At 37.0% G+C, this 20,706-nt stretch overlaps 2 protein-coding genes across 2 annotated transcripts; both read right to left on the bottom strand.

The window, feature by feature from the left end:
* Positions 1-390: 390 nt before the first annotated feature.
* Positions 391-1,323, bottom strand: LOC125176677 (olfactory receptor 140-like). Its single transcript, XM_047878451.1, has one exon. It carries the CDS (start codon positions 1,321-1,323, stop codon positions 391-393), a length of 933 nt encoding a protein of 310 aa, XP_047734407.1.
* A 10,574-nt stretch (positions 1,324-11,897) lies between these two features.
* LOC125176706 (olfactory receptor 4A15-like) lies at positions 11,898-12,860 on the bottom strand. Its single transcript, XM_047878502.1, has one exon. It carries the CDS (start codon positions 12,849-12,851, stop codon positions 11,898-11,900), a length of 954 nt encoding a protein of 317 aa, XP_047734458.1. The 5' UTR covers positions 12,852-12,860.
* Between the last annotated feature and the right edge of the window lie 7,846 nt (positions 12,861-20,706).

Genomic DNA, 20,706 nt, shown 5'->3' with positions numbered 1-20,706 from the left:
GAGGCCAGTAGGCAATTCAGCTTTATGAGTACCAACTGCTTATATACACAAGCCATTACACAGCTCTGTAATTAGAAAGGAACATTTTTAAGTCTGTTACGAAACAGGAGAAGTTCTGATGAAATGCTGCCTTTTTTCTGATACTCTTTGAAATGGTTGGAAGAGCATCAAATTTGGATTTAGAAAAAGGCAGAACTGCATACTAGCTCTGTCTGACATCGGGCTGGTTATTTAATGTTTTTGAACTTCATTTTCCCTCATCTGTAAAATAGGAATAATCATAATAATACCTGCTTGCAGAGGTGTTGTGCCACATGAGAGATATGTCTTAAAAGTAATAAAATATAAAAATGTAAAAGATCATGAAATAAATAGCATCTTTGCAGTGGGTCATTTATTTTCTGAAATGGCATTGCTGTTTAATAACATTCTAATGGCATTTTTTACTTCTGTATTCCTTACTGTGTAGATGACAGGGTTTAACATGGGAGTAATAAGAGCAAAGAATAGTGTTAGGACTTTATCCATGGGAAAAGTAGCTACTGGTCTCAGATACATAAAAATACAGGGCACGAAGAACAAAACAACAACTGTGATGTGGGAGCCACAGGTAGAGAGGGCCTTTTTCCTCCCTGCAGAGCTGTGAGTCTTCAGGGAGCACAGGATGACCACATAGGATACCAATAACATCACAAAGGTGATCACAGAAATTACTCCACCATTGGCAACAACCAAGAGGCCGACAAGGAAAGTGTCAGTACAGGCAAGTTGTAACAGGGGGAAAATGTCACACATGAAGTGATCCATGACGTTGGGACCACAGAATGGGAGCCAGAAAGTAACTAGAATCTGTCCAATGGAGTGGAGAAAACCCACTGCCCAACACACCCCCACAAAGAGGCGACATGTGTGGTGGTTCATGATGGTCACGTAGTGCAGGGGTCTACAGATGGCCACATAGCGGTCATAGGCCATGACCACAAGGAGGACAATCTCTGAAGCTCCTAAGAAATGTTCTACAAAGAGCTGTGTCATGCAGCCACTGAAAGAAACAGATTTTGAATCAGAGAGCAGATCAGCTAACATTTTAGGGACTATGGAGGAGGAATAGCATGCATCTATCAAAGACAAGAATGCCAGGAAGAAATACATTGGGGAGTCCAAAGTCTGGCTGCAGATTATAGTGACCACAATGAGCAGGTTGCCTGTGACAGTGACAATGTAGATGATAAGTAACACCAAAAATAGAATTCTCTGCATCTGAGGATTCTGGGTAAGTCCTATTAGAATGAATTCGGTCACATTCATCCTGTCTTCTTTCATTTCAAAGCTGATGATGAATTCAAGAGTGGAGAATTAACCTGTAAAGACAGTATTTTCAAAGACAAGGTGATGAGAACTCTGTATGTGGGGTTTTTAGGTAAGTCCAAAGCATTTTAATAGCATAAGCTATTTTTTCATGGTGTGCCAAAGAAAAGAAACTTGCTTTTTCTATTTTATAAAAAGAGCAAATTTTTGAAGTGAATTCAACCTCTTACAAGGATGCAAAAATCTTGTTCCACACCTGAAAAACTGGTCACTGGGTCTTTGCTAGAGGACATCCAGGCACAGGAAGGTCACCATATAATAAGCCTGATTGCTTCTCAGCCAGTAAGAAATGTTAAAAACTCATTAAATATTTTTAAAAAGCTGTACAACTGTTGGTTTGGTTCCACACATGGTTGATGCAAGATTAAGTCTAATTCACCTTCTTTTGCATTTAAAAACCCTTTAAATAAGTGGCAGAGGAGTAGACCTGCCTGCTTGTCCACCCCTTTATTTGTTCACTTGGTTCAGTGTCGGACTTATTGTGGTGTCCAATAAATATGAAATGAATAAATAAGTTGGAAGACTCTTTACTTATTTCTTCTGGGTTTTCTTTTTTTCCAGTTAACTCCAAAAAATGAAAGTGTTTACTCCCTTACTAAGGAAAAAATAATGCAGTACATGGTGGGAATGCAAACTACATGTAGTCTTTCCACCCCTTCAGATCCACTCTCAATGTGCCCACCCTGGGCAGCTGCTTTCCCTGGTCTCTTTCAACCAGATCTCTTACCTTCTGACCAATAGGTGGTACCAGCTGAATGTAAGAAAGCAGGTGAGAAGAAAAGGATGTCAGGGTATGTATTGTTCGATTGACAGCGGTCTGTCAACCACTGGGTGACTCACTGAAGCAGAACTCTTTGGGATGGACCCTCTGGGTTCCTGTGATCACTCCCCCTGCCCCCCGCCCTTGCTCTCTCAAGTCTAATTGTGGTAATGGCTTTTTCATCGCTTATTGGTTTCCCTTAACCCTACCTATACCTTGATAAATAAACATAATTAAACTATTTTTAATCTCTCATTTTAAGTATGCTATCTCAGGACTCCAATGGATGCAGAAAATTTGTGTTCTTTCCTTTGTAAAAAAAATAAAATAAAAATAAATGAGAAAATAATTTTCCCTTTATATGAATTTATTTTATTTATAAGATCTGTACTTCTTTTCATGTATAGCTGCTAAATTAAATTAACTTTTGTCAGAACAAACTGAGGGTTGATGGGGGGTGGGAGGAGGGGAGGGTAGGTGATGGGTATTGAGGAGGGCACATGTTGGGATGAGCACTGGGTGTTGTATGGAAACCAATTTAACAATAAATTTCATTTTTATAACTAACTAACTAACTAAATAAATAAATAAATGTTTGGTAGAATTCCCCTGGAAAGACTATATATATATATATATATATATATAGTATAAGGCAGAAATGTAGCATAAAGATTATTGGGCATCTTCAGTGGAAGTTTGTGTTATCTGCAGCACTCTCTTTGGGATTATATAGGATTTATGCCTTTTACTGCTTTGAGCTATTTTATAACTCATAACATTTATAAAACTGATAATAATGCTAATAACTCTGGCCCATAGAAATGCAAATATTGTTTGGTGAAAGGTTGATTGACTTCCCTGGCCATTATAGATAAAGTCAGTTCTGCATTTATTTGTAGATGCATTACACATCCCTGATTGAATAATGTAAGGGTAATATTTTGGATTCTTCTTTCGGGTGATTATAATCTTACCAGTTCTCTCATAAATTAATGATTAAGTAAAATCTTTTTCATGTGTTCATTTTGTGTAAGAGTCATGGTTTCACTTTCTAAAAAATTCTCTTGCTTTTTGATCTGAGAATAGGGACCATTATATTTAGGAGCGATAAGCTAAAAGACTCATAAAAATCCAGATATTCTTAACCTCTGTGTTATTTCACCATGGGTTTTTCTGTTTTAGTTTGAGGATCTCCTTCTATTTAATCAATTTGTAAAAGTCTTCTTTAAAACTTGCTTTGAAGAGGGGCACCTGGGTGGCTCAGTCAGTCAGTTAAGCATCTGACTTCAGCTCAGGTCGTGATCTCACAGTTCGTGAGTTTGGGCCCCGTGTAGGGCTCTGTGCTGACAGCTCAGAGCCTAGGGCCTGCTTCAGATTCTGTGTCTCCCTCTCTCTCTGCCCCTCCCCCGCTCACAGTCTCTCTCTCTCTCTCTCTCTCTCTCTCTCTCTCAAAAATAAATAAGCACTAATTTTTTTAAAAAACTTGCTTTGAAGACAAATTGAATCAAAATATGTTATTAAATTATTTTTTATTAACCCCCTAATTCTATTCCCACCCAGACTTGGCTAATGTAAGTACCCTTATCAAACACAGCGAAACCAAGCTGCTGAACAAATTACATCAATTTGGCTCTGGTGTGTGTGTGTGTGTGTGTGTGTGTATAGGGGAAGGATTACACAATGAAATATAATTTTATGGTCTATTGAGTCATTCATGTATAAGTTCGTTTCAAAATACTAACACTCTCAGAAGTGGAGCTTTAACAGTAAAAATAAGAGATAAAATTTCCTCTTTCATGCAGCTTATAGTCTAGTAAGTAGAGAGAGAAAATAGCAAATAAAAAAAAGAACTATACATTATGTCAAGTTACAATAATTGCTATGAGAAAAATAAAGTAGGGTAAATGATACATGGTCCCTGTATATGATTTTCTCCAAGGCAGTGAGAGAAGGCTTCTTTTGGAAGGGATTGCATAAGCCAAACTTGAACGAATGGGGAAGGACCTGCAATGATACCCAAGGAGAGAAGTTTCCATATAGAGAGACCAGCAAGTGAAAAGTCCCTGAGGAGGGAGCATGGTTGATACTGTTGATCAAAGGAGGCAGTGTAACAGGATAGGAATGAATAAAGACTGGCTGATGACAGATCTTGTAGGGCCTTGCAGATCATTCTAAAAGGATTATTCTGACTCAGAATGGGTCAGAGAAGAACAAGAGTAGAAGCAGACTCGTTGGGAGGTTACTACAACCATCCAGCTGAAAAGCAATGATGGTTTGGACCAGTATGGTAATAGTAGAGGTGAATATATTATGAAGGTAGATACAATAGAATTTCTGGATGGCCTTAACATAGACGTAAAGAGAGAAAAGAGTAAAAATTACTCCAAAAATTTTTGGACAACAACATCTAAAGACAGTGTTGTCATTTACTGAGACAATTTCATGTCTAGAAGTCACTACTAACACAGCCAATGATTTCCTGACTGTTTATCAAGTACCAGACACATTTAATCTTTAATTCAACAATGAAGTCAGACACTGCTATCATCCTCATTTAACAGATGAAATATTTAAGATATAGAAAGGGTAAGGAAGCTGTTCAATGTAAGTCAAAGGGTTGTGACGCTGAAATAAACAAGCAAAGGTAATTCCATAAAGTGCATTTAACCCCTGGAACTCTTCACTATTTACTGTAAAATGAACATACTTGGCTCAAAGGATATCTGTGAGAGCAGAACAGCTACTATCCCAGTAACTGGCATAAAGGAGACACAAAGGATGACGCTGGACTACGACTATTAATATTATAGTGTTCTTTCTATGAGGCCATATCTATAACACCTAAAGCAATGAATTACTCAAAAAGAATAAGAGTGGTTGTCAGTCATTTATCTGCATGGTTTTTAACCACCTAGCACGAGTCCTTTTCTCTTCTTTACCAAAGTGATTGCTTGTAAGCTATTTCACACATGCACTCCACAGTAGATTTGTTAGTCTTGGCCTTCGGCGGATAAAGACAGTGTTTGTTACACATGATTACAGTTTTAAAATGAATGTCAAAAATATTTCAACAGAAATAAATAGATTTCTTGCAAGTGTTATTCACTGATACTCTCCCCTTCAAATTCTTTTTTCCTACCTTTTTGCTCAGCATCCTCCCTGCCCCACAAAATAAAAAAAGATCTCTACCTATCCACTACTCTCCATTCCTTTTTGAATCTCCAGATTTCATTTCCCTAGAGTGATCTTTTAACCTGTAATGGTGTATACTCAAGCAAATGTTTCTCCCCTTAAAATCCCAGAAAGCACTGCTTCAGTGCCTTCTGAAAAAGGACTAGTGAGAATAATCTAGTAGAGGCATAGCTACCAAGAAGGTCAAGGAATGCGAATCAATGCTGCAGGTGAAAATATGAAAACCAGGATGCCTATACTGTAGGAGCCTAACCAGGCTCCTTTTTTTCAGCTCCCAGATTGAAAAATAAAGGCCTAGGGGCACCTGGGTGGCTCAGTCGGTTGAGCGTCAGACTTCAGCTCAAGTCATGATCTCACAGCTTGTGGGTTCAAGCCCCACGTCCGGCTCTGTGCTGACAGCTCAGAGCCTGGAGCCTACTTTGGATTCTGTGTCTCCCCCCCGCCCCCTGCATCTCCCCTGCTGGCGCTCTCTCTCTCTCTCTCTCTCTCTCTCTCTCTCTCTCAGAAATCAATAAACATTAAAAAAAAAAAAAAGAAAAAGATAGGCCTATTAACAGGTGTTATCACTATAGATGAGAAAAGGAAGCAATTTTTTTCTGTTTAAGTCTGTGTGAGCCAAAGACAGAGAATCCAGTCTTTAAAAACTCCAATGTTTTATCTTTTGCAAACATGGTTGTTTGGGTCTTTGGCTTACCTTTGTAATTATATCATCTAAAAATTGTAGAGAATTAATAGAGAAGCTATCGAATAAGATATAGTTGTGGTATTGTCACAACTAGATCAAATCCATTTTTTAGTTTTATGAAAATCAGTCCCTTATTTCTCAGAACCCATGATTCATTCATTCATCCGTTAATTCATTGGTTTACTGTCCAAACTTTCATTGATTTACATGTTAATTCAGTAACTATATATATATCCGGCCCCTAATATGTGCAAAGGGGCTGGAAGGGGCTACAAAGAGAGATGCAGACAGGGGCCTTCTCTGAAAGAACTCCTCATCTATGATATGGACAGTCAATATTCTAAGGAAAAAGAGGGAAAATGTTAAAAGTATCAGAGATGCGCACTTCAAAGTGTGTGACGTGCCCCATAACCAAGTGTGAATGCCCAGGAAGATGGAGCATTGGATCACACCTCGTGACTAGTACACTGAGTTAGACGCTTTAACATTTTGCTCTGAAGATTAAGTGAATACTTAAAGTAGGGAATAGAATTCCAAATGCTTGCTCTTGAAAGAACCACCTCAGTTTCCCATCACTTCAGGAAGCAAGGGACTGCTATTTCTTGCATAAAGAGATTAAAGGGGTGCCTGGGTGGCTCAGTCAGTTAAGCGTCTGAATCTTGAATTCAGCTCAGGTCATGATCTCACAGTCGGTGGGTTCAAGCCCCACATGGGGCTCTGCACTGACAGTGCAGAGTCTGCTCAGGATTCTTGCTCTCCCTCCCTCTCTGCCACTTCCCCACCTCAAAATAAATAAATAAACATTTAAAAAAGAGAGAGATTAAAAATTTGGAAGCAGTGAGGCTCCAGTTATCTGCTACACTTTATCAAATACGATCATCTCAACTCTCAAAAAGAAAGCCTTTGCTTTGATTGCTTTCAAATGTGATACCAGAAACGACATCTTCAACCATTAGCCATGATGTTTTCACTAGCCTCTCCTATATAATAACACATAGGAAACAACCAAGGGTGTCCCTCCCAGCAGTGTTCTCCCTCATTAAGAGCCGAACTACATACGAGTCAAGAAAGGAAAGGTCTGCTACACAATCAATTAATAAACGCTAAAAGTCATTTCAGTGCATTTAAATAAGACACCCCTTTTTGCTTTCAGGAATTAAAGAAACATTTATCCAAAATCTTTTAATTCATAGAAAAAGTCTCAGTTACTATATTGTTAAATGTTATGTTTGTGTTGGAAAAGTATAGGGATAACTATGAAAAATTATGCATGAAAAATACAGAAAGTAAACAAAGCAAAAACAGTATTATTTTATAGGGTTTTTGTAATGCTGAAACTAACATTTTTTTCATTTTTCACCTCTCTGTATTTTATATTTTTTTAGCATGATTATATGTTACTCTACTTTTAGAAAAGACTTTTTAAATAAATTTTAGTACCATTTTGAATGTTCCAATAGCTCTTTCTCACCTCCTTTTTTATTTTTGTGGTGGCAGAAATATTACAGTTCTGAGATAATTAAGGACTAAAGAATTAAGCTTACTTTCCTCTTAAGAGTGTGAATTATTTGGTAATTATAAAGTTCTGCATGAAAGTTAACCATTATTATTACAAGTAATGATCAAAAATTAGTATTGACTGTTTCACATATGCTATACATTATGCAAAAAAAAATGTAAAATACCTCACTGAATACTTTTTAGAAAGAGCGATATGTGGTTGAAAGGTTCTTCCTTCTATTTTACAGATAGGAAAATTGAGACATGGAGAAGGAAAACCTTGTGTTCCAGGATATATAGTTAGTGAGGGACAGACCTAAAGATATAATTCAAGTCTGTCTGGCCTCAAGTCTTGATCTTGACCATGGCCCCACATTACCTCCCATGTAAAATCTTACCAAGGTACTTAGCATGAATCTTCTTTAACATTCATCTTTCAACAAAGGCTTTAAGAAGAGACTGTTTCTCATCCTAGGTTGTGGAGACATTAACAAATAGATTCAAAACACACTTGAGAATTTGAAATACGTCAACTTCTTCCTCTGAGAATTGTCCATCTCCTCTCTTTGGAGAATTTAGAATTATCATTACTTCTATATTTTGTCTGGTCAGTTAATAACATATTATGGTCTCTGTCCATTTCTAATTTGACCTAAATTTGCTATTAAAAGGTAGTATCAGGGGCGCCTGGGTGGCGCAGTCGGTTAAGCGTCCGACTTCAGCCAGGTCACGATCTCGCGGTCCGTGAGTTCGAGCCCCGCGTGGGGCTCTGGGCTGATGGCTCAGAGCCTGGAGCCTGCTTCCGATTCTGTGTCTCCCTCTCTCTGTGCCCCTCCCCCGTTCATGCTCTGTCTCTCTCTGTCCCAAAAATAAATAAATGTTGAAAAAAAAAATTTTTAATAAAAAAAAAAAGGTAGTATCATACATCAAGCATTTACTGTTTACAATCCTCTCTCATATTTAATTTCAAAATAACCCTAGAAGATGAGTACATTACTCTGAACTTATAGATGGAAAACCTAACATTTAGAATAATTTCTTTCATTTTTCCAGGATGGTGTAACTAGTAAGCAGTAGAACCAAAAGTCAGTTTCTGCTATTTCAGTTCCACAGTGTTATCTGCCTGATTTACAAGCTCTCCAAAATCAAAAGTCCCAAAAATTGTTGTACCATTTTTGACTGTAAGAAGAATACTAGTCTTGGGTTTGATAGTCTACTATGGGAGTTTCCCAAAAAGTCAAGTACATGGAGGCCAGAATTTGATTAATCAATCATTAATCATAGACATTGGGAACTGAATGAATTATTGAAGAGTATCTAATTCATTCTTTTTATTTTTCATATGAAGAAACTGAGGCCCAGGGAAGGAAAGAAACATTCCTGAAATTACACATTCAGATGGTGATGAGGAAAAAATTTAAGTCTGATGGTGACAAACTAAGGGTACAAATTTAGGTTTCTTATATCCCAACCTACTTATCTTTTTCCTGCATGGAATAGCTGATATTTTCACTTGCTAAAGGATAATTCAAACAAAATACATTGTTTTGCTTGCCTAATTTATTTCAGATTTATTTTAAGATTCCATTTTCCACACAGTTACCCTGTCTCTCCATTTTATTCCAAGCCGAACTAGTAAATTCAGTGGGAATGTGGTAAGACTCACTCCCTGAATAAATCAAATCTCTTTGGTAGCCCAAGGATATGATAATTTTTTTTACTTACTGTTTTGAAAAGGAAGATTAGTTCTAAATACTTCTACTCAGCCTATCATTCCATGAAACTAAACACCAGAGATCAGGGACCCAAAATGGAAATGTATTCCTTAGAATATAAGTAGTCTAACTTTCTCCACAGAACTGGCCCACTGTGATCGCTTTGGGACAATATTCTTTCACCTTCGGTCTGCTTTCTGACCACTGGCCCACAGTGGCATTCTGCCACCCAGGAATGAGCATTAGTTTGCAACATATTTATGGCATCTCCAGAAATGTTTGAGTATTTCTCTCTTTTCAGAGCATAGTTACCCTGCCAAATGATGTCAGATGCCTTAGAGAAAGGTTAGGATGAAGATATACACCCCCTATCTGTGGTGATATCACAGGGTATTTATTCAAGGATATGTGATGATTCCTTCATTCAAGAAGTTCTGGCTTAGGAAATTATTCTCATCTCAAGATTCGATGAGAAGCTATTATCTTCCTGAACTGAATTTTGGTGATTCAGTTCAGGACTTTATTCACCAAATCTAGATTATTTATCATCATCATCATCATCATCGTCACCACCGCCATCATCATATCAGTCTGCTTGGGCTGTCACAGCAAAATCCTGCAGACTGGGAGGCTTAAACAGACCTTGATATTCCCACAGTTCTGGAGGCTGGAAGCCCGATATCAAGGTGGCAACACGGTTGGCTTCCGGTGAGGCCTCTTTTCCGGGTTTGCAGATGGGCCACCTTCTCACACTGTCCTCACATGGCCTTTCTTCTGTGCACACGAGTGAGAGAGAGAACTCTAATGTCCCTTCCTCTCCTTATTAGGATACCAGTTGCATCAGATTAGGGCCCCACCCTTATGATCTCAAGGAGTACTAGTTCTTCCAGCCCTCACTGTTCAAGACTTGCAAGCCTAGTACAAGGCATGTGAGTGAAGAAGCTTTTCAGAATGACCTCAGGCTCAGCCAATTTCTGCCTGCAACCTCATGAGAGGCCCTGACCCAGAAATACCACTGTGAACCACTCCCAAATTTCTGACCCACCAAAACCATCCGAAATGATAAAGTGATTGCTGGTATTTGGGAGCGATCTTTTAGACTTCGATACTATGTGAAACACTGCAGTAATTTAGACACTGTATTATTGTTCATGGATCAACAAATTGAACACTTTGGAAAGCTAATAAATAGAAGAATAGATATATAGATATTTTCTATATGAAAGTGGAGGTGTTGCAGGGTAGTGGGAAATGCAATGGTTATTCAATAAATGTGCTGGGAGAAGTTAATCTACTATAAAAAGGAAAGTATATTCCCACCTCGCACCATACCTGAAAATTTATATCCTATATAGGTTAGAGATATAAATGTAAGAAGCAAAACTTTAAATTTTTTTGAAAATTATATTTATCAAATCAGGACAGGAAAGGACTTTGAGAAGCATATGCACAGAACATTCATCCTGAGTCCGGTTTCTGCACCTCTGCACCACAGCAGAGGTGGTGAGACCTTGATCCCAACTTAGTTCATGCCAGGACCCCGGTGTCATCTCCTACAGTTCTGATAAATTTTTACTATTTAATCCACTGTGTTGAATTTCTTTCTGAAGAAAAGATCTAGATTAATTTTTATTTACTTCATTGAATAATAAATGAACCTTCATGGCTGGCATTTATTCAATACATATAAAAGAAATGGGAGCGTTAATATTGCTAAGTACACTAACCAGATCGAATTACAAACTGAAAGAAGGATGAGGGCAAAAACAATACCAATATCATATCCAATCTGTGTTGTGAATTGACTTCTCAACAAGGTAATGCATAATGCCAGAACCTTAAAAAATGGTCTTTGTATTACAGTAATAGACCTCCAAAACTTCTACAGAGCAATTGTAAACAGAGAAGACACCTTTGATTTACCACTTAAGTCAAGAACACAAAGTTTACAGAGAATCAGAAAGTCATTCATATGTAAACAAAACAATCTAGTCCCAAAATGTTTTACATTTATTGCCAATTTTTTAAAAAGGTACCCAGAGAGTATAATTTAATGTAGGCAACATTTGAGGCTCTATCATAATATGAGTCGAGTCACTTATACATATATTGTAACTACTGGAAGAAGCCATTTGATCTTGATGTACAGAATGGGTTGAACAATTTAATTTTTCTGTCCAAAACTTAATTAGAATATACAAAATCAACCATATGCTACCACCACAGTATACACCTAACAAAGTTCACTACTTATGGGTCTATCCTCAGCTGTGAACATGTGCTGTGAAATTAATTAATTTGACCAGGATATTTATTTTTGCTGTTAGGTGAAACTGTTAGGTTTTATTTTTTAACAAGATGAATTTTTAATTTTAAATTTTCTACTAGATAATATTTTTACATACCATGGAGGTGCCATACCCCACAAACAAGAACTTGAAATAAAACCAAAAATTGTTTCCCACTAAAGAATCTTAACACAGTTTGATTACATATATCAGGGATTAAATTGACACAATTCTCTTGCTCTCTAAGGGCTATAACATACCCCATTTAGATAAAGATTAATTTATAGACCTGTTTCAGAATAAATAGGCTAAATAATGCAAAGGAGATGATTTTTAAAATGTAATCACTGATAGTGAAAGGAGTCCTTGATTCTGTGAAAGAATGAATATCATGTTCTGCACGAGCAGTGCAACCTTCCTCCAGCAAAGGTCAGATTTTTACTCCAAAGCTTCCTCATGGCATTTTTTATTTCTTTATTTCTCAGGGTATAGATTAAAGGGTTCAGCATGGGGGTTATGAATGTTAAAACCACAGTCATGAATTTATCAATAGGAAAGGTAGAATTAGCCCTTGCATACAGGAAGATACAGGGAACAAAGAATAAAATGACCACAGTTATATGGGATGCACAGGTGTAGAAGGCTTTGCGTTTCTCTTCCAAGCCATGAGTCTTAAGAGAGCGTAATATGACTGCATAGGAAACTAGGAGAATGAAGAAGATGACAGTGCAAATGGCTCCTCCATTAGCTATCATAGAAATCCCAATGAGGGAAGTATTGGTGCAAGCAAGTTTCAATAAGGGATACATATCACACAAGAAGTTGTCAATGACATTGGGGCCACAGAAAGGGAGCTGATAAATAAAGAAGAATTGAACCAACGAGTGCAGAAAGCCTCCAGTCCAGGCCACCAGCAGCATAAGAACACATACCCTCCTATTCATGATGATTAGATAATGAAGTGGTTTACAGATGGCTACATATCGGTCATAGGCCATCACCACCAGAAGAATGACTTCAGCACCAGCAAGTAAGTGATCCAGAAAGACTTGAGTCATGCAAGCCTGGAAGGAAATAGTCTTCTTCTCATAGAGCAAGTCTACAATCATCTTGGGAGCAATGACAGTAGAATAGATAGCATCTATAAATGATAAATAAGCCAGGAAAAAGTACATGGGAGAACCCAGTGACGGACTGGCCATGATGGTCACCATGATAAGCAGATTGCCCACTATTGTCACAATATAGATGAGTAAGAATGGGACAAAGAGAACTTTTTGCCCCTCAGAGTCCTGTGTGAGCCCCAGGAGGACAAACTCTGTCACATTGTTTCTATTTTCCATACGTTCTTCTGAAGGCATTGAACTCAGGCCTCAGAGGCTGCAAACAAAATGGCCAAAATGAATTTGAGAGGATCACAAGCTGTATGTCAACAAACTAAGTGTTGACATAACATTGTTGACTCAACAATGTTTGCCCCAAAGGGTCTCACACAGGGTGACTTTCTAGAAAATGAGAGTTTAGAATCTCCACCCACAAGTTCCTTGCATCAACTACAATGAGGAGACCAGTTTTCTACCTGGGAGGTACATGTGAGTGGGCCTATCTGTGACATGATCTACCAAACAAGGAAGAAGCTTTCTCTAGAAATTCACAAGGACTGCACTTTTTGACATTATATGTCATTTCTTTTTTTTTCCTGAATTCTTTTTGGCCTTCTGAGGTTCACCATGAAAACAATCTCATCTCTAATAGCTTACTTACAATGTAATACCTAGTACGTGGAGCATAAATTGATAACCTGACATTTAGATAACTGCTTTTCTGAGTTACTTCACTATGAGCTCCAAATACTGAAAAAATAAGTCACCTGAAGCAATGAAAGAACCAGACATAGCATAAGTGCCCTTTAAAATGCTTATAAGAGGCGCCTGGGTGGCTCAGTTTGTTGAGTGTCTGACTGTGGCTCAGGTTCATAGGTTCGAGCCACTCACAGGGCTTTGTGCTGACAGCTCGGAGCCTAGAGCCTGTTTCGGAGTCTGTGTCTCCTTCTCTCTCTGCCCTCCCTCCCCGCCCGGCTCTCTCTCTCAAAAATAAACATAAAAAATTTTTAATAATAAAATAAAATGTTTATAAAATTTATTTTAGCTGAATTTTAAACATGTAAGAAACCAACTGAGATCAATATATTAAATTCTTCCCACCCAAGAAAGTACAATAAGAGCAACATGTTGTTTGAAAATACACACACATACACACACACACACACACACACACACACACACTGAATGGACATTTACTACAACCTAGGTTATTGGGGAGAAAAGTGGGTAGTACAAATTTAAGTAAATGGGCACTACATAGATATTTTTCCTACTTTCCAAAACTGTTTAGAATTGATTATTGCTAACCATAGCTCAATTTAGAATGCCAACATAAATATTTTAGGCAGAATCATGGTATAGTAGAAATAATTCTATACTAAAAATCTAAAAATGTTATTTGATTTTTCCCAGTCATCTTGGGAAAATCATGTTCCAACCCATGTTTCTATTGGAAAGGTTATAGTCTTTCCAGATTCCTGAGTTCCTGAATTCTTGTTATTGAAAACGTTATCTAGCATTTGACAGTAGACCATCTTTTTAATAATCAGGGTGAATTTTCATGTGTTAAAGGTTATATGATTATTAAAGTAATGAGTAGATTACACCAGCTGTTTTGTTCATTGTTATTTCTTGATTATCTGAGTCTGTGTGGAATATAAGACATTCTTTCTCACTTGAGGAAAATGAATTATCCATTGGGCCTTTCAGATATGATCCACAACCAATTTTGCATGTATTGTGTGCAACTTTTTTTAGCAGAATTATTTGAAATGTGCTCCATTATAATGTGTACATTTGTAGACCATCATTTGTGAAGGAAAGGAGATTATTTTATTCTTTCTGCTTCTAAGCAAGCCAATTTGTACTCAAAATCAGAGGGAGAATAAAAATGTAGAAGAGAGAAAATAAGAGAAAACATAAAAAGGCAGATAGCACTCAGCAAAGACTATAAGCTGAATGAAATATGCTTGCAAATTGATGAATTTTGATTTGGGTGGACTGAGTGAACTGGAAGTAGAGGAATTTCAGATTTCCTGAGTTTTTAACCTGGAGTTAGACTGGAGGGTCCCCCAGCATCAGTACCAGGACTCACCCCTCAGACTTTTCATATTTCCAGAAAACCAGATTCTGAACTTTAAGATATATCCGAAGACATATCAGAAGAGACAAGCTGCTTAAAGGGGTTCCATCTTTGGGGCTTCCAGCAGTTCATTGCATACATACAAAATTAAATATCTTCATGCACAATTATGAAGCTATGTCTGCATTTATAATGACAAATACTCACAATTCATGGGGTTTGTCTGAGCATTCAAGAGATAGCCTCCAGTAGGAGGGTCCAACCCCTTGTCCTGTTGAGAACTTACAGCACTCATTTGTTTATAGTTGTGTTTTCTCCCAACATCTGTTAGATCTGCCAGCAGAGTGAACATAGACACATATCTTTTTAATAATGGTATCACCAGAATCCATATGTGTGCCTTACGCATTTTAAGGGATCAATGAATATTTGACTGTTTAAATGAGCTTATGAACATAATTAGTACTCTAGACTATTGAAAAATGGTGATTTGACTCAGAATGCTACAAAATTCTATACTTTACCTATACAATATTTTATTAAAAATAAATATATCTGCTTCCAACATTCGTTAGATACTTCAAATTTCTTACCACATTCAATGAGAACAAATAAATGATTAAGGAGTGCTCCAAAACCTTAAATCAATAACTGTCCCACAATGTGAATTAAAATAAGATAAATTAAGAAGATCTCCACTATGCCAAATTCCACAACATAAGGCAGAAGAAACAAACCACATATATGGCACGCAAGTTGTAAAATACTGGGAAACACTCTCAAATCAGCAAGCTATTGGAAATTATAGACTGAAATTTTGAGCTACAGTCCAGATCCTTTTGAAACATGATGGCGAGGCACCTGGGTGGCCCAGTCAGTTGGGTGTTCGACTTCAGCTCAGGTCATAGTTCATGGGTTCCAGCCCTGCATCAGGCTCTGTGCTGACAGCTCGGAGCCCGGAGCCTGCTTTAGATTCTTTGTCTCCTTCTCTCTCTCTCTCTGCACCCCCTCCCCAACTCACAATTTGCCTCTCTACCTCTCAAAAATAAAAAAATAAAAATAAATTAAACAAAAGAAGAAGAAGAAATATAATAGCAAGCCAATGGTTAGAAACATATGTTTCTATTTAACTGTCTGATTACTAAAATCTATTCCCCACATAAGCGATCATTTTTTAATGATCGAGCAGTGACCATAAAAATTATGCAGCAAACATTTTGAGGTCCCAATAAACACTCATCAGATTTTTTAAAAAGATATACTTTAAAGAAATAACACATTTTCCAAGTCAGTTTCTTCATAGTGAGGTAACAATGCTACTCTAAAACCTGAATGTGGCTGACTTTGGGGACAACAGAGAATAACAACAATCACAGAGGGTGGATTGCCTCTCCCATATATAATCTTTGTGACTTTTGTTTTATAATTTTGCAGGGGTGGTCCTGGATGCATTTTATGAGAACTCAGGTTCTAAATTCTGGTTTGGAATTTAATCCTCAGAATCTATACTTAGCAACTGTGCGATCTTGAGCAAATTACTCAACATCATCTGCATAAGGAAACATAACAGCTTCTAACACATATGATGGTTTTAAAGACTAAATATGATAATGCCAATAAAGTTATCCAAAAACTGCCTGACAATTAAGAAGCACGAAATAAATTCAGGATATTATTTATCATTATTTGGTTCCCTGTGTAATTTTAGTGCCACATCTCTTAGAACTAGGGTTAGATGAGTTTCCCCCAAGTCCACTGTCTTCTCCCACTACCCAAGGGAGCATTCCCTGAGGGGTGGAGGGACTGACTGGGGAGTTTTCATACACAATTACAGAAGCTGTCCTCTCCTTACCATTTGCTTTACTGTGTACAAATGCCCTTGCCTCTGTTTTTCTCAACATTTCAGTCTCCTCTTTGCATTGTATCATTAAATCTAAATTTAATCAAAGGGGCCTTATTTTTATAAATAAGAGGTCAACTGGGTGAATAATACAATGTGTCAATTTTATTCACAATATTTTTAAGATCCTAAAAATGAGAAAATATCCATGGAATTAACCCATAGGCAGAAACAGATAGTGGCATTTTCTTTAATATTCTATACATCTCATATCTAACAAAACTCATGAATTCTATTTCCACAGACACTAAAGTTTGCTTTCTAATAAGGTACACATACAGGTCAATGAATCTAACAAGTAACTAAATTTCTATGACCTCAAGTTTTCACACTGTAAGTTCTGAGTTTCCCTTTGTACTAAAGGGATATTAATTTACATATCAAACTGTTATTTGGTGTATATACACACGAGAATAGGAAGCAGAGATTCAAACTGTCATTTGCACACCAATGTTCATAGAAGCATTTTACACAGTAGCCTAAAAGTGGAAACAGTCCAAATGTCCTTCAACTAATGAATGCATAAATAAATTATGGTATATATAGATAATGGAACATTATTCAGCCTTAAAAAGGAAAAAATGCTGAGACATGCTACAACATGGATAAAACTCATTGAAGACACCATGATAAGTGCCATAAGCCAGACATAAAAGGGAAAATATTTTATAGGATCCCTCGTATAAGGTATATATGTATACGTATAAGGTATATGTTTAAGGTATATACATTACCTGGGTTTTCTCTTTTCTCTTTTCTCTTTTCTCTTTGGTCACTTGTTCCAAATCCAGGCTTCTGCAATTCTATCTTTGGTCCTGAAAGATGACCACTTAGTTTCATGAAAATGAGTCAGGATTGCCAACACATCAACCCCAATGTGACTACAGAAAAAATGTCAGGGTGCACTTAGTGACATCGAAATGCTTTGTCACATAAGGATTTCTCTTTCTCTGCCTGCACAAAGCATGACCATCTTCTTCAACTTTCACAGACATTTAATAGTTTGGATTATGGGATTATACAGAGTTGGCTTCAAGAATGTATAGTTGATATGATTGATGAATCATTGAATTTGAAAGCCGCCATTGAGATTATCTACCAAAAATTAAATGTAAAACATCATTATGTTTAACTGACCAAATTAATTGAATCAACCTTTAATAGCATTTTTAGTCCATAATGCAGTGGATGTTTTGGATTCTTTGGAATATTTCTGAAAGCATTCGCATGACTGGTTTAATATGGCCCATGCCCAGTAAAGTAATGGCTTTTTTTTTACATCTTGACAGCAACATTACCCCCCAAAGAGAAATATTCTCCCAGGTAAGGAAAGATATGACTGGGCACTTAATCAACAATGAGCAACAAATTACTTCGTGGAGTTGTTAAAACATTTTGTCCCCAAGGCTGCTTGTTCAAAATTAAACTCACTGAGGAATCATGCTCTAGAGAACTGAGACCTTTTACATGATCCATGTTTTCAGAGGCTTCTAGCCAATCACTTCAGGAGAATTAAGTAGAAAAAAACAGCAATCTAAAAGCAAGGAACACGTCACTTATTAATACCAAAAATACAAGATTGCATGAACAAGAATTCTTTATATTTTTAATTTAATTTGATTTCTTTTAAGTTTATTTATTTATTTGGAAAGAGAGAGCACATGAGTGAGCATGAGCAGTGGAGGGGCATAGAGAATCCCAAGCAGGCTTCCTCACTATCAGTTCAGAGCTCAGTGTGGGGCCTGAATCCATGAACCATGAGACCATGACCTGAGCCAATGTCAAGAGTCACTCAACCAACTGAACCACCCAGGTGCCCCTTTTTTATTGTAGAGTAAGGGAGAGGGGCATAGGGAGAGAGAGAATCCTAAGCAGGTTCCATGCTCAGTACAGAACCCAAGGCAGGGCTCAATCCCACAACCTGGGATCATGACCTGAGCTGAAATCAAGAGTCAGACACTCAACTAACTGAGCCACCTAGTCACCCCAACAATTTGTTATTTTCAATTCATCAGTATATATTTGAAATTCTCAAGCTGAAGAAGACACTGGAGTGAAGTAAAATCTTAAGTCTTTGTATAAAAAAGACATACTTAATAAGAATGGCACAAGATTATTGGTAATCAATGTTAAAAGTTTCCATTTAACTCAGAGGAGGTAAAACCCACATATAAAATTCCAACTGAGAAGTTTTGCCCCAAAGAAGAGAATATTTCTTAAAAAGAATAAGAGATAGATGGTATGGATATATAATTTGAAAGAGACAATTACAAAGTAATATAAGAAAAAAAACCATAGAAACTAAATCTAGAAATATTTGAAACTGGATATTCAGATGCCTTTTATATAACAATGTCAGGTCCTTTGAAACTCTCTACACATGATTTGAAAAGTGTATTACTTTTTTTTTATGTTTATTTATTTAGTTTGAGAAAGATAGAGCCCCATGACAGGGGAAGGAGCAGAGAGACAGAATCCCAAGAAGACCTGGGGCTTGAACTCACAAAATTGTGTGGTCATGACCAGGGACAAACCAAGAGCCAGGTGCTTAACTGTCTGAGCCACCAGGCTCCCCCCAAAAATACTATTTCTTTACTGAGGTTTATTGATATGGAAGTTTTATGTCTCTTTTTTGATATTTGGCCTTGACTCTTTCCTTAGCTTCCTTTCCTTGAGCTTTGCCATACCTTCCTTTACTTGTTTGAACATCTCTAAGATGGTGTGCTAAAGTCCTTGTCCAGTCATCAGAGCTTTATAGGGACAATTTCTGCTGTTTTATTTTGTTTCTTTGAATGGGCCATACTTTCCTCTCTCTGTGTGTGTGTATTTGTATTTAAAAAATAGAATATCAATAAAACCAGGAGCATATTCTTCGAATTGATAAACATTTAACCACACTCATCAAAAAAAGGGGGGATGGGGGAGAGAGACAACTCAAACAAAACCAGAAATCAAAGAGGATAAGTAACAACCAACCCCACAGAAATACATAGGGTTATAGAGAATATAAAAGTAATGGATACATTCCTATGAAAAAATACCTCCCAAAACTGAATCAGGAAGAAATAGAAAATTTGAACAGACCAATTACCAGCAATGAAATTGAATCAGTAATCAAAAAACTCCCAACAATCAAAAGTCCAGAACCAGATGACTTCACAGGCAAATTCTACCAAACACTTATTTTTTTCCTACCAAACATTTAAAGAAGAGTTAATACCTATTATTCTTAAACTATTACAAAAAATAGAAGACAAAGGAAAATTTCCAAATTCGTTCTATGGGGCCAGCATACCAAAACCAGATAAAGACATACCAAAACCAGATAAAGACAAAAAAAAGAGAACTATAGGCCAATGTGGCTGATGAACATAGATGCAAAAATCTTCAACAAAATATTAGCAAGCCAAATCCACAATACATTTTAAAAAGTCATTCACCATGACCAAGTGGTATTTATTCTTGGGTTGCAAGACTGGTTCAATATTCACAAATCAATTAATATGATACATCACATCAACAGTAGAGAAGATAAAAATCATATGACCATTTCCATAGATGCAGAAAAAGCATTTGATAAAGTACAATATCCATTCATGATAAGAACCCCCAATAAAGTAGGTTTAGAGGGAACATATCTCAACATAATAAAGGCCATATGTGAAAAACCCAGGTTAAATCATACTCAAAGTGAGAGCTTTTCTTCCCCCCACATTGGGCTCTGTGCTGACAACACGGAGCCTATTTGGGATTCTGTCTATCCCCTCCCCAGTGCCTTCTCTCTCTCTCTGTCTCTCTCTCTCTGTCTCTCTCTCTGTCTCTCTCTCTCTCTTTCTCTCTCTCAAAATAAATAAACATTAAAAAAAACCTATACTCTGAAAATTATAGAACTCTGATGAAATAAATCGAAGAGGACACAAAAAAAAGTAGAAAAGCATTCCAGGGTCATGGACTGGAAGAACAATTTGTTAAAATGTCTATACTACCCAACGCAATCTACATATTTAATGCAACCCTTATCAAAGCGCCACCAGCATTTTTTGCAGAGTTAGAACAAATAATCTTAAAATTTCTATGGAACCACAAAAGATCCCAAGGAGCCAAAACAATCC

This window comes from Prionailurus viverrinus, chromosome D1 (genome assembly GCF_022837055.1).
Source record: "Prionailurus viverrinus isolate Anna chromosome D1, UM_Priviv_1.0, whole genome shotgun sequence".
Classification (NCBI taxonomy): domain Eukaryota; kingdom Metazoa; phylum Chordata; class Mammalia; order Carnivora; family Felidae; genus Prionailurus; species Prionailurus viverrinus.
This window is presented reverse-complemented; position numbering and strand designations above follow the sequence as displayed.